At 46.6% G+C, this 15,704-nt stretch overlaps 1 protein-coding gene across 1 annotated transcript; it reads left to right on the top strand.

Moving 5' to 3' along the window:
* Nucleotides 1-1,425: 1,425 nt before the first annotated feature.
* LOC119390836 (uncharacterized) lies at nucleotides 1,426-15,029 on the top strand. Its single transcript, XM_037658545.2, has 3 exons — nucleotides 1,426-1,582; nucleotides 7,483-7,532; nucleotides 14,443-15,029. The coding sequence occupies exons 1-3, from the start codon at nucleotides 1,540-1,542 to the stop codon at nucleotides 14,836-14,838; spliced, it is 489 nt and encodes a 162-aa protein (XP_037514473.1). The 5' UTR covers nucleotides 1,426-1,539; the 3' UTR covers nucleotides 14,839-15,029.
* Nucleotides 15,030-15,704: the final 675 nt, after the last annotated feature.

Genomic DNA, 15,704 nt, shown 5'->3' with positions numbered 1-15,704 from the left:
CAATGATAGTCCTGCCCTCCAGGTATTCCACTAGACCCTTCAGTTCAGGGTCGGCTCGCTGTCGTTCGGCGAAGTCTTCGGTACTTATGGCTCCCAAGAAGCTGTCATCATCCTGGTCGTCGGGCGTTGGTGGGTCGACGGGGGCACGAGACTTCCGGTCGCAAAGTTTCGGGCTTCCGGTCGCAAAGTTTCGTCTTCGGGACGTCGACGTCGTTCGGCGTGCGGCGGGGGCTCGGAACTTCGTCGCGGTGTCGTCGTCGACGGCGGAGGATCTTCAGCATTTCGTCGTTCAGCAACCGCACCTCCATCGGTTGCTGCCCTTAGTTTTCCGGATACGGGCTAGGCGACCGGCCCCGGTTAGGGCCAGTGTACTGCCGGCGGTGCGGTGAGATGTAGCGGCCGGGCGACGGTGAGCGGGACGGTCGTCGTTCTTGCCACTGTGTGCCTGTGAGGTAGTCGTCGATGTCGCGAGGTCGTTCGCCTGGCTGCGGGCGCGGCGCGTTGACGGGGAATCCGCGTAGCCCCATCTGACGGTACTGGCAGCGGCGGTACGTGTGGCCGGCCTCCCCGCAGTGGTAGCAGAGCGGGCGGTTGTCGGGGGCACGCCAGACATCGGTCTTCCTCGGGGTGCAGCGCTGGCCGACAGGTGGGCGGTAGGGCGTCGGTGGCGGCGGCGGCGTCAAACCCGAATACATCAAAACAAGACAAGCAGTAGGCGTGGCAATATATATATTTATATATATATATATATATATATATATATATTCCACAAAGCGGTACAGCCTCTCGCTCCTTCCGGGCGTAACGGACACTGTGCACAAAGGTTCAGTGCCGGGACCACAACAATATCTAGGGGCAGTTACAAACGGAATATTACAAAAAGGACAACAAAGCCGACTAGCACACAAGCGGTTACATCACTTATGCCGACAAATAAATCCGAAGAGCTGTGATTTACAGGAACCTGCCATGGCGTCCAATATGAGTTTCGGTATGCCACACGTAGTAAAGCGGCGCCATCGCTGCACGACGGCACCGACATGAAAAACAATAAGTGACGTAAACTTTCTTTGAAGAACTGGTATTTACGACACCATTTTCACATTTCTCAGTGTTGCTGGCTTGGGGGTCCTCCAACCAGGACCACCGTGTTGCACACAGACATGATGCACGCATCTTCATTCCCCTGTGTTTCATTGCACATAAACCAACGACAAGGCGTATCCCTTGATCAAGGTCATATACGTCTTAAGATAGCAATATCGCGAACCACTCAGAACGAGCGGAAGCATCATGTCGCCGAAATAAACGTTTGTTGCATCATAACGCTTCTGCCGGCGCTGAAGGTCTGGGGCAACTGCTGTCAGAAACTTGAGTGACATCCCAGACAAAGAGGCCCTATTGTCTTGTTCAAAACATGTGCTTGTAGTGCAAAATAAGCCTTCGATGCCAGAAGCGGTTCTCATGTTTTCATTTATTTGTGCATTGCCTTTCAGCATGTTCATCTGACCGTGTAAACAGAGAGAGAAAGTCTACGGAATGCGGCATACCTGGCTCACTTACAGCTTCGTTTTCACTCAAGGTATGTCGGTAATTTTAACGTTGCGAACGTAAATAGAATTGCCTCAGTGACTTTTATTGTAGCGGCCGATATCTATAGAAATAACACGATCATTTTGTGTTGAAGTATCTGCCAAATATGATATTGGCGGAGCTCAAACGCACATTTAAGACGAACCTGCAATCAGTGCGTTGAAACCGGCGTATTTCTTTCGCACATCCATTTCACATACTAGAAACAAGACCAGTATCCTGTTCACAACACGTAAACGCTTATAAAGCTAAAGGTTTGCTCGTTGTAAATAGATTGCGTTAAAATAGGAAAGTTAGCAATGACCCGCGAGTAAGTACCGACGAAAGTGTTTGTTCAATATTTCTAAGCAATCTAGTAACTCGTCAGATTTCCCAATCGAACACTGGAAGGATTGCTTACTCGTCCATATTCCGAGAAATGTATATAAAACCACCACAGAGTTGTACGAGTACGTCGTCACGAAAAATAATGGCTGCACTGTTAAGTTAGTACGGAAGGAAGTTCGACTTCATTCTGGCGTTTCCTAGCTTGTGTGCATGATTTGAAATAAATCACTAACGCTGCTCAATGACTATCTAAGTGTGTTTTTCATGCGGCCTTGATATGCCACAACATTTCATCTGTTAATGAGCTGCACTTTACCTCTTCTACAGTTTTACATTAACGAACCATAAGTGTTCTGCAACGGGCTTAAGGAGCACTACAGCAAAAAAACAATAATGAAAACAATTCAGAATCCCTTCCTCTATTGAGAAAAGGGGGGCAAGCTAAGCTTGAGGTGTGCATGCCTGACCTATAAGTCTATTCATTTAATTCTATCACATTGCGCAGCACTCCATCCTATCTTTTCTTCCTTTCTCCATGCCGGGATGTGGACCTGCATCCACGTGCTTAGCAAAGCAACAGTTCATTTGCTACAGGCAACAACAACGGTCATGTGTACATATCCGGCCACAATAAAATGTGGCAACATCAAATGACAAGTTGCGTCGATAAATGTATCACACTGCCCCAACAGAAACGGCTGATGGCCGACGAGCCCACGATCGAGAGCGCATCCATTATTCGAAAACAGCGCATACGAAGAGGCATGTGTACAGAAATGTGGGCCCCTCGAGGGCCTCATTTTGGTGCACTCGCTGACGCCGCAGGTTTTGTGTACAACGCCACCACCGCCGCCGCCACCAAAATCTGTAACCCTTAACAAGTTATGCTTGAATAATGTAGAGACACTTATCTCACTAACCATTCTTAAATAAAATGCATCGCTATACAGTGTCTGTCCTTAAGGTAATGGGACTGGGTCTGGTAGAAAGAATTATTGATCTGATCTGTAAATTATGTTTAATGTCTCCAAAATAGTTTTCTTGGGCGTCAATAAATGAGTACAACGCAATTCCAACGCTGCAAAGGGTCCCGGAAAGTCGTAACCTCTCTCAGAGACGGTCACAGCCCTTTGGAAGGCGGGGACACCGTCGAAACGGTGACCTTTCTGGCCTCTCTTGAGCTTTGGGAATGGAAAGAAGTCTGCCGGGCTTATACCAGGGCTCATGCAGTCCTGCTAAAGCCCTGGTACACAGAAAAAATAAATATACACAAAAAAGCACGTCTGCCCGATATACGAACTGCCACACGATGTCGGGATTTCGTAAACCACTTCGCACCTGCGTCTCGATGCTGCCATGTCATTCCCGCCTGTATTAGAGTCCGCAGGATTGGGTGTGTTGGTACAACGTGATTGTTAATGCAAATCAGTGCAGCCGACAGGAGGGGACAGAAGAGAGTCCTCTCATCTGTCACCTCCTGTCGGCTGCGCTGATTTGCACTCGTAATTATACTGTGTTAGAGAACCACCTCATCTGCCTTGCCGGGATTCTCGATGTGCTCAGACAAGCAGGCCTGAGGTAGAAGGCTGCCAAATACAGTTTATACGCCAACGCTAGTAAATACACTAGCCATTCAGTAAAGAAGCACGAAACGCGCTCCTGTATGTTATTACCGCGTCGGAATGCAGTTTCCATTTGAACCATTTAAGCTTGCTTCCGTGCTTTTTTTTTCTCTACCGTGTTCGGCGAAATGTGGGCGCATCTATCCCTGCCTGTACTTCTAATGTCGACATTTAGCCAAGACGTTCACCGAAAATTTACAGACGGGAAATACCGGAGAATATAAACGAGTGCTTCTACGGAAGAACTTCACTAAACATGTAAGGGGCACTGAACAGGCTGACGCACTTGGAACACATACTCGATTGCACACCTGCTCACTCACCTTGGCACATTTTGACCCGTGAGCACCAACCAACGTTCGCACTGAACGTGCGCAGGGCCAACAAGGGCGAAACCTTGTCGCTGTCTCTGCCATATATGTAATTTTCTCTTGAGAGTGGGACTTCTCGACCACTGAACTCAATTGTGTTGGACTACTCTGAGTAGGCAGAAAATTTCCACCGAATGTTTCAGGCCACACATGTTCGATCACATCAGACAACAATGCACTGAGCTTTCTGTTCTCCCACAAAGGCAACAAGGTCGATGGGCATTGACACTTCAACATATAGCTTTGATGCCACACATAAGCCTAAAATGCACTAGGCTAGCAACTAGCTGCCCTTCATCCCGTAGAACCTCCCAACACTGCAGCGCATGGTTCCAACGTTTATGTCTTCGCCGACTTCGACTTCCGTGAAATAAGGGAAAGAACAGCTTATGGATGAATACGTAAAGTTCGCTGTCCGCTATTTAGGCTCTTACTGCTCCATCCCTTCTGTCAACACGTTCATGCTTCGAAATTCTCAAGCGGCTGTGCAATCTAAGTCTGGCGGCCTAGAACTCGCAGCTCGTACGGCACTACGTTCAAGTGTTCAGTAGCTTCACCATGCCTCCACAGCTAGAGATCTTCCAATAACTCGCACTGCGACCACGTGAGCTGTCGGTTTTTCCGGGGAGGCCTTTACCATTTTGCGCACTCAGACGTCGCTGCTTGCAAGTCTTGCCAGCGACGCAAGCCTTTTTCTTTGTCACCAGCCGCTCCATTGCAGCCTGCAGGCAATCATACTGACCTGTACAATCATGCCAACCTTGTTCCACTTAGAGCACGTCCACGTTTCTTAAATGACACAAGTGGATTGGCATAGCTACCGAATACGTCATAGGATATGCCACCCCGCAAGCACCATCAAAAGCGCTGCCCCACTGATGCTCCGTACTTTCCGCGTCACGGTGTTATTCACCGTGTCATTCCACACTGCTTGCTGACCGACAAGTAATCGCTAATTTCGTTCCAAAACCGTCGAAGGCATTGCTCATTCATATTACACACGTTGTAGTCTGACCACTGTCTAATATTCACAAACAAATAGGCTTACGAGTGCCTCAATCACACGCTGACCAAACTTCTATCTATATCCGTTTCTCTGGATCATCTTCTTTAGGACTACTGAAAATCTAATGATAACTTGCAAACAAATCATCCAACCGCGTGAGTGGCAGTTCTTGCCCTTTTCGCCACTTCTTTCGCCATCATTCCATGTTAGCATTTCCTCAACTCAGAGGTAGACACGTAAACCCCCAGAGATGCGGTACAGGCGCTGCTGTTTGGCTCAGATGACTCGCCGGATTCGGATCGCATATGATCGCCTCTGCCTCGCACCTGTCTTTGAAGGCCCGCTAGGATAGTTACCACAATAGCTTTATTTTAACTTCTGTTCAGGCACATTTTTTTTCTTCTGCGCGCTTCACCGATGCGTTAGCCTGTCTTCGAAGCTCTTGCTCCGCTACTCCAGTCCTTCGAAGACTGTGCTCCTGATCACTGAGGTGGCATACGCTATTGGTCCGTTGGAATATCGTTCGTCAGCTGTTGTACCCTGTACAGGTGAAACGGGCTATTGACAGCCACCCGTTCGTAGCACGAAGCCACAGGGAAATACATACCAGGGGCGTAGCCAAGGGGGGGGTTGGGGGGGTTCAAACCCCCCCCCGAAATTTTTCAGTTTTGCTTGTGTATATATACACGCACACATACAAACGCACGCACGAACATACATAATGTATGGTTCAACCCCCCCCCGAAAAAAATTTCTGGCTACGCCCCTGATACATACGGATTTTCTAAGAAGGCTTCTAGTTGAAGAAAGCGTTCGTCCTGGTCCGCAGATCCAACCTGGGACCAGCGCTTTCCGAAATATCCATTTCGTAACCTTTGCGCACATAAGCAAGATAACCGTGGGTATTAAGAGTAACGGACTGAATTCCAAAAGAAAGCAAGAGCGCGAAGGGGAGGCAGGAAGTGAGCTTGGCGTGATATTAAGTTAGCCGGAATAACGTGGCCGCAGCAAGCACTGGAAAGGGTTGATTTGCGAAACATGGGAGAGGGCTTTGCCCTGCAGTGAATGCAGTCAGGCTGATGATGATGATGGTGATGATGAACCCTTCCTCCATCTTCTGCAGAACTCATTTGCAGCGCCCTCTACTGAAGTGTACGGCTCCCTTCAAAAGCACTACTTCTCTGGGCACGATGCTTTCCTCTTTTTAAGGGCGTATGCGCAACTGTTAGGCGGAGGGTTCTATGTTACAAGCCATTGAGGTAAATTCAACAAGCCGCCTTTCCGCACATTGAAGAACACGCCTGTGATGCCACAAGGTCAAAGATCCATGAAGAGCTGGCGGTGTTGTTCCCCTGCTATCTTAGCTGTAACTTCTGCTCCTCGTCTGTACACCGTAAACACAGTGCTCACAAGTTTGTTTCCTATATCATTAAATTAACTGACACTTTTTGGCACAAGAAGTCGCGACCAGGGTCCCCGTAACGTTTGGCAGAGATCGGTGAACCCGGTCAGTGAGAGTTCTTTCATACGACACGTAAGGGGCTATGTAACACTTTTTGAACCTGGTCAGAAAATGCTGCCAATCGTTAGACGGGGTTCCTGTGAGCGTGTGAGTCAAGCGTTATAGCACTACCCGCGGCAAGAAATTTAAACTTAAATTTCAAAAGCAGCTAGAAATCGCTCGCTCTGCTCTCGGCAAATAACTGCATAGACTGCCGTGCGATTGTGTCATAGGCTCGCGAACAAAGCCATTGGCTGATTCAAGCATCGCGGGTTTCATAGTCACCGCGACCGCCGCGCGGCGACGCCACGTATCTGCTCTGCGCTCTATAGTGCTAGAATGAACCACTATAGAAGTTCACCAACGCGCTCGTGATCACGCTGAAAGTGAGCCGCGCTTTAATACAAGACCAGACCAAGAAGTGCTCAAGATCATGACGCGCGCTGATGTACAGACATAGTTTCTTACCTGCTGGTCATCCGTGCCTGTGAAGCTTTCAGCGCGCTCGCTTGGACGAAAGCAGCGAGAAAGCGATTAGAGCGTTCGACAAATCCATGTACCTCCTCTCGTAGTTGACGGATTTGAAAAATATCAGCGGCAGTCGATTCGCGAGGCAGCGAACTAACTCCGATGGAGAGTTCATTCGATGACTACTTGGGAATGTGTTGCGGGGTGCCTTTAAAGTTTACTGTCAGCAATTTATTGGAGCCCTAGCGCGCAACTATTCTGGATAATATTATTACTGACTGAGTGCCGTAGTAGCTTGGTGGCGATGAGTAGAATCGCCTTTCCTTTGAGAAAAACTAAAACTTGCAGAAAGTTGCTCCTTCTCAATAAGCGAATGAAGCTGTAGACTTCATATGGAATCATTAAATATTTTGAATGTATTGAAGCTAGTCATGGTTTTTTTAATGCTCTGTTAACTTTGCATGGTGGTGAATTAATGCTTGAATGTGACATACAATATGTGAACATAGTATAATCACCGTCATCAATTTCGTGTATCTTTCAGCGCATGTAGTAACCAAATGACTCGGCTTCTTTTTTTGTGTTCTCATGTAGCGCTCCTGGCAACTGCTGGAGAGTTTCATGGTGTCGATGTGAGCGATCATGTAAGTTTCTCTCTCTCTCTCTCTCTCTCTCTCTCTATATATATATATATATATATATATATATATATATATATATATATAGCTTTTTTTCTCGCCTATCATATCAGCGAGCGATGAAACTAGAGCAAATTGCGAGTCGGAATTATAGCAGAATCATAATCAAGTGCCGACTTTCTTCAATAGATGTCCGTCGTTTTTCTCGGTCACTGTGGCCTCACTCTTTACCTGTTCCTCGTGAGATTTAACCCCAAATTTAGGATTTCTAGCATATAAATTTATATTATACTTGGAATATATTCATAGGAATAGCAGTCATCATACACGAATAAAAGGTTTTAATGCGTCCAGCGAACTAGCCGTTTCTTTTTCTTACCTTCTTGCTATTTTCTCCTTTTCTATTGCCATGTTTGTGTGCCTTATCCGTGAACAATGGCCACTGCTGTAAGTGCACGTTTAAGTGTTCGCGGCCGGCTAGCCTGTTTTGTTGTTTGTGTTTTCTTATTCTATAAATATTTTCTAATTAAATACTAATATTAGTTCCTTTTCTGTCACGTGCTACTGTGCACATATGTTAGAAAACCTTGTTCAAATGACCTAATTATTCTTGAAAAGCTTTGTGATATCCGTGACCATAACATATATTTGCATCGCATTTCATATAGCCCTTTAAGCGTTTGCAATTATATGCATATATGAATGTTTTCCACACCAATTAGTAATAAGCGGGCCATCATTTGTCTGTCACTCTAGTGTACTAACTTCATCTACACTCCTATGTAGATGAGCAATGCAACCTCAGCGCATGCGCTGGTTTATTCTGGTTCTCTTAATGGGGTCCTGAATCACTTTTCCAAGTAAACATCGAATGACCTCATTATCAGAGTTTGTTGTCTCACGAATAGATTCTTTCAAACAGTTTCTCGAATCCATAAAGAAGGAGCCGAGTTGCAAGGATTTGTAGCACGCTTTAAGCGCTTTCCCTCTTCTGTCCTCCCGACGATCGCGCTGGAAGCTACGCAGGAAGGATTGGCAAGGGGCAAAGAAGTTACATCAGCGCATGTAATGATCTTGAGAGTGCGTGATGAAACGTGATCGCTCTCTCGCGTTGTGATTTCTGAGCGCGAGTGTGACCCACTGTGCAATGCTAGCAGACTATGGAACGAGGCGCTGGCTTGTGGCGGCACGCCGTTGCAAGAAGCGCCTTAGATTCAAACGCCGCTTCTCACTTATGTCAACTATTGGCAATAGGAGGTTATCTGTTGTTCGACGTCAAACAGCGGGAACACCGATTAGAGTGAGGACAGGCCCCTGTCTGAAGACAACGGGCTTGAGAATATATTCACTTCGCGCTCCGCTTCTAACCTATCTTCGCCGCGCATAACTGCACAATTTGGCTGAGCTGTTCATACCAGCGTCTGCTTCCCGCAGGATGTGCTTTCTTACCAAGACCGATGGGTGGTTCATGACCTTTTTAATTTTTTTTTCTGGACCTTAAGCTGGTTTTGTTGCCGAGTTCGTCACATTTCTATAGCTGTTATTTTTCTTCGCTCACTTTGTCGCTTTTCTGTTGTGGATTTTCTATGATCCATGTTTATTGCCTCCGTTTGCCTCCTCCGGAAAGTTATTCAGCTTAGTTCTACAGTCACACCCGACTATATCAAACTCAGATAAATCGAATTATCCTTTATGTCGAACCCTTTTCGAATACAACAAAGCTTGAACACGAGTGTATAGAAAAATCTACGGCTATATTGAGCAAGAATGGCCGAAACTCCACATGCATCGAACACAGGGCACCGTGAAACGCCCCAAGAGGCTGGCTTTTCTTTACAAAGAGTTGGCATTTTCGGTAGGATGGGGCTTTACCGCATGCATTATGGAGCGTGCGCAGTGTACTTAGGAGTACGTCGCTCGAAGAGAGTAGAAACTGCTGCTTGCAATCGCATGCTTTGTCCCATGACTCCTCGATGTCGTGCCCGTCGGCCTGTCGTGCGCAGTGGCTGTTCGCATCTCCGCGATTCTCTGCGATTCTCCGCTGCCTTTTTTAACAAGATGGCTGCCGTGAAGCGGAAGAACCTGCTGTCCTGCGCGAAGCTGGCCATAACCAACGCAGTTCAACGTGGTGAACCGAAGCCTGACGTCGCTGCTGCGTACATCATGCCGAGAAGCGCGCTGTGCACAATATTGAAGGACCAGGCCGACATTTGGGCCATGGAACACAAGATACCTCTGGCGTTAGAAGCTGATTATCTTTAGCTTTCCTGGCTGTCAAGCTTCTCCGCTCTTCTGCGACGCTTAGCAGCATTTGCGCTCTCCTTCTCCGTGGCTATAGACCGTTGCATCGGGCGACGAGGACCGGACTGGGAGCCAGCGCTTTTTTCTTTCTGGCTCGTGCGCGACGGCGCGGAGTGTGCGGGCTGGTGCTTGGATTAGTGGCGTTTTCTAATCATTTTTGCGTGCTTTAGGTCTACCTGTGGATTTTGTTCTCATTTATTGCGCTGTCAGCCAGCGAAACGTCAACGGGAAGCCGCTGTGCAGTTTTTCGTTTTTCTGACAACTACTGGAAAAAGGAAACTGCTGTCTGAATAAGCATGCGACGTGCATCACCAAACGCGGAGTGTGTGCTGTTGCAAACTCTTCAAGGTAGATCGTTTGTGTTACGTTACGGGTTCCAAATCGGCAAGTGCCGGAATATATCCGGAATTCCCTTTGTTCCACGCAGTCAAATACCAATCGTATATGGCCAGATTTGCGCGCAAACATAAGCGGTCAGGTACTGCCCTGTCTGGTAAAAACATCTAAGTAGCACTCGAGTAGTCACCTGAGTTGTTTTAACGCAATAGCGTTAAAGAGCTCGTATCGCAGAAATTGCGCTGTCGGTGTCGGCGCAAAATATCACGTCTATTACAAGAAAAAAGAAAAAAGAAGCGCGCCGGCATGTCAACATCAGCATCATTTTATGTACCAACACCTCCCTGTAAACAGCTCTTACTTCGTCCACACCGGTGGGCAATAAACGAGCGGGTAATAGGCGGTCACCTAAAAGTTGAGAAACAAGAAATCGAGACTGCATGCTCACGCACGACCGCATGTACGAGCGGTAGTCGGTGCGACAGCACAAACACACCGCGACTGAAAAAAACAAACTAAAAGATTACAGTCCAAGAAACAAAATTCATTGTATACCCTAAGAGTGACGGAACTTGCATGCACTGCTAGAACGAGTCGAAATATTTGCGTGGTTTTCCAACAGACAGCGCCGAAAATATGTGACATCAACCACTTGCGACACGTTCGCGCCGCCATGTACTAACATCATCGACCCTCAACGAATAAAACACTTGCAGGACATCTCACAGACTCATTTCCTACATAGACCGCATCTCTTGATACGAAATTCAGCGCGCCAGAACGAAAAAAAAAAAAAGACTGCAACTGCGCGCCGCACGCATAACTTCCATACAAACGCGGTGCTTCGCACATGCCAGTGGGCTGCCAGGCTGGAGACGCCGCCGCCCGCTAGGCAATATGGCGGCGCTCACATAAAACGGGTCTATAATACACTGGCAAATGCCAGCCATCAAGTTTGACAAATGGCTAACCTCCCTTACCTTCCGTTCTTCTTTTCCTCCACCTCCCCGCTATATGTATGCCCCCACTGATACGTCCGCGTATCAAGCGGCTCCAGCGCAGCGTCAGGCGGCCACTGCGCAACGGAGGCGCACAGCTGGGCGCCGCCGGCGCCAGTGCGTCAGTCACGGCTATGACGTCACTCCTCCGGATATGCGCAGACCGGGCAGGCGCGCGCAGCGGCAGCCGCTCGGGACGCCAGCTATGTGCCTTGTGACGTCACTGCTTTTTGCGCATGCGCAGCACAGCTCTCAAACTGCCACGCGAAACTGGTTCGCCTCGGCCAGTGTAGCTAACGCTACAAAAAAAGTCCCGCGTATTGCTGCGAAGCCGGATTCCTTGAATTATCGTAAAGCAATGCATAAAGCAATGCGTGAAGTTACCTTGCGCACCGAAATTCGCACCGAAAGTGCGGCAAGTTCTTTAAAACTCTTATATCGAATTATACAATATAGCGAACTAATTAGGGCTTTTGTTGTTTTTGCGAGTTTGATATGCACGGGTTTAATTTATATGCTCCTTTTGAAGTTATGCCTACAACTCTTCTGATCTGCTGGCGAGCTCAGCAAGGGCCATATACCAACTCTACAGCTTCGCTAAATATTATTCATATAGCCGAAGGCGTATGTAATATTCCAAAGCATCGTCCAAAGTTTGAGATACAACACACACCCACAGGTAAGCGCACGAACACAAGCAGCACAAGTCACCCGCCACCGTTGCGCGGAGGCTACGGCCTTTCGCAGCTGAGCACGGGGTAGTAGATTTTATTCGCGGAAGCGAATTATTCCTTCAGCCGCGGCGAAGCATGAAAAAGCTCGGCACTTAGGTATAGGCACGACGTGAAGGTGGAAAATAATCAGGAGCCCTCTATTACTAAATCTCCCATTAACCTTTGTTAGTCTTGCAGATCAGACAAAATGAAAAGAACTCGCAGGGTTCCTTCTCGCATACTGAGACTTCACGTTGAAAGCCATTGCACCTGCGCTGTTTTAACGTCTATTAGCTCAATTAGCTTGAATTACTCCGAAATACTTTGAGTTACTCTTAATTACTTCCAATTACTTAAATGCTGTCAATTACTTCTTAAGTACTCTCAATCACATAGGCACTCACCATCACGCTTCGGTGGACGTTGGCAATCTTGTATGATGCATGAAGCCAGGAGGCGCGCACGTTACTTCTTGGTTTTTCTTAATTTTTTCACGCAGCGTGATTAATCGAGCATATTGGTTTCCGATTGTGATGCCACCCCAGCGAAGGAACTTGCAGTACAATGTAAGCAATCCGGGTACCTGTCTGACGGGAATGGCCTAATGGTCTAATCATGCCGTTGGATATCATATGAAATCGCACCAAATATCACATTACATCGTTGCAAGCAAAGGCGTGTTAACAATTTGATATTATCATAGTGCTAAGAACCGTAATGTTACCAACACGATGTTATAGCAACTCGTAGAAAGCCGTGAGCGAGTTATTGGTGGCAACATATTTCGTTAATCGGTACGAATCTGAAATTATGAGCGCAAAAATTATTTCGATTCGTCCTTCGATGCAGTGAGATTTAATGTTACAGTTATCCGTGTTACAGTTATCTATACCTGCTCGGGAAAAGAACGTGTTATGAAACTTCTTTATTCTTAGTTTTTTTTATGTGCGTTTTTTCACCCAAAGTTTTCTTTTGCAGGAGATACGCTAAATTTTCACCTGTAGTGATTAAAGGCAAACCGTATTGTTAGGATGTGTGCCTTCTATAGTAGTTCGATATTCTTTTTTAACTATGAGCCCCATGCCTTACGACCATAGTCAAGCACTGACCAGACATTAGTTTGATATAATAATCGTTTACTTTCCATCAGGGAATATCTTGCGTTTCTGTGTAGCAAGCCCAGTACTTTGCAGAATTTATCTGTGACATATCTAGTATCGTGCTGTCATGATGGATTTGAATATAAGAACAATTTGGCTATTTGTACTCCCTCACTAAGGCTCACTCACTCCTCGCTGTAGTTACAATATATATTATAAACAAACCCATCAGTCATTCGTTTATGGGTAAATGACATTCTTACACGTTTTCCAATATTAACTGCACTTTTCCTCTGTCGCACCAATGACACAATTCAAGTCATGCTGGAAAGAAATGCAACAGCTCGGGTCACGTAGTACTCTGTATAAAGAGCAGTTATCGTGTAAGGAATTGCACAGAAAAAGTGAGATCGCTACTGATATCTCGCAGAAAATTTAAAAGTAGCAAACATACATATTTTCACAATGCGCAGAAGTATAGCTGCCTATTTTTACGTCAGAAAGATGGAACTTCTTCACAGTAACAGTAATAAAGATTGGTAACATGCGAAGTCAGATAATGCTTTTTCATCCTAATACAAGCTTTTCTTACCTGGTGTGTTAATGTACCATTCCTAAACATGTACCGTTCAATATTGCGCATAATACGACAACGCTGAATGTTATTGCTTACAGGAATTCGTCAGCCGAGACACTCTAGAATGCTTTCGACCAATTTTTTTCTACATTGCATGGTATCTAAAATTTCATCGTTTCTTAATAACGCCTCCACTCACAGGGCACGCACCCACAGATTCTCTTATCATCAAAATATTTCGATGAGCAAATCACAACTGAACACTTGAATGACATGTAAATGTAAATAAATTGCGTCTGGAGCCACGGTAAGTGCGGCTTCGGGCAGGGGTGGCCCTTACACCAGCTGTTATCTCAACATGGCACTGGTCGCATTGACCAGTTGGTGCCACATGCCCGAACTATTATGTTCCGGTGATGCAAGCAGATGCATACCACCTTAGATGGACATGCCAAGGATTACAGTCGGAACGCTCCCGTCATCTCCTGCAAGCTGGTCTTCGCTACAGTGACACAAACAGTTATGACCGATGGATACATGACAACACATTCCACAAGACACTTCTTCACTTCATACACAACACCGGCCTAGCGGCGCACATTTAACACAAATATACACAACAAATATTATGCCTTAAGGGCAAGTCCATGTCGCAAAAAAAAAAAATGCGGTAAACAGTAACACGCAGTTTACCTTTGAAGACGAGCTGTACGAGCTCTCCTAGGTGCCGGCACATTTAAATATCTATATTTTATAGACGCCAGCTTGATATCGCGGGTGGTAATATAAATAAACAGCTGCTTTATTCGGGCGTTTTAAATTGGGCCGAACTGAGAAAGAAGTGGGATTAGTAGAAAGGTAACGCGTGTTGTTATGTTCCTATTTTTGCAGAATCAACGAGATGACGGCTTGGTGAGCAGCCTAGATAAGCGATCGGTCGCTGCCGACGCAAACAAACGCGTCCGACGAGGAATACTTGACGCTGCCAAGGTGGCCAAGGACATGACGACAGCAGCTATTCGCGGAGTAATGGTCGTCAAGGATAAAATACGTGCGTTGAAAGGTGAAGACGACGACGAGCCATTTGATCCCATCAACGTCAACGCGATACTTAAGGCTGAAGGCTACAACGACGAGCCATCGATACAGCACAACACTGAAGATGCATCCGTACCACTATCCCCTAATACACCTTTCCATCAAACAACATTCCATCCGCGAATGAATCCTTACAATGAAGGACACATGGAAGGCATGGAAAGTGAGGAATTCTACAAGGGTCAATAAAGTGTGGCGGAACGGTAACAATCTTTGGGGCACAATGGGTGCCGAGAACACTTATTTTTGTCCGATAAAATATTTGAAATGTGTCACGTAAATTTTTGCCGCCTCATATTTTCAGGCACCGATTTATATTAAGAGAAAAACGCTTGTTGTATAATAGAGATACAATAGTGGTTGCGCCACATGCACCAATCTCGCACCGTGCATCTATCAGTAACACGGCTCATGTGCTTTCGCTTGCATCTCTGATCTGACAGCTATATACAACATGCTGAGTGTTTACGTGCTCTTCTCATTGAGGGAGGCCGGTATAAAAGCAAGGAAGGGGTGTTTAATAAGCAAATAGCTGGAAATGGTTGCCCTGTTACGCGGAGTAAAAAAGGCATGCGAAAAATAGGCAAAAGAAAGAAAAAAAAAACATGGTTGATCCCCCCCGTCATAGGAATCGGTATAACAGTCAGCTAAAGCATGTCCTTACAGAAGTGGTTGAATGTTTACATTAGTGTGAGAGAGCTTGCTATATGTGTATTCGTGTTTGGCAAATATGTTGCACCATGTTGAAGATTGGTGGCACATCTCCATCCCGACGACTAAAGATCAACTATTAAAGAAACCTTTGTGGTAGCAGTAGTAGCTAAAGGTGAGAGCGCAATCACAGAAAGTGCTGTGACAGCCAGAAAAGCGTCGCCTAAAGGTACGAACACACTGGCGGCGCGGCACTCTCCCGCGCGCCGCTCACCGCTCGCGAAACGCCGCTTTTCTCTCTTTCTCCCGCGGAGCGTCAACGTATTTCTGCCGCCAACAGAATCGCTCTGGGACCTATTTTTGCCGCCGCCGCCCGCTGCCGCGCAAGCAAACCACCAATCAGA

This window comes from Rhipicephalus sanguineus, chromosome 4 (assembly GCF_013339695.2).
Source record: "Rhipicephalus sanguineus isolate Rsan-2018 chromosome 4, BIME_Rsan_1.4, whole genome shotgun sequence".
NCBI lineage: Eukaryota > Metazoa > Arthropoda > Arachnida > Ixodida > Ixodidae > Rhipicephalus > Rhipicephalus sanguineus.
This window is presented reverse-complemented; position numbering and strand designations above follow the sequence as displayed.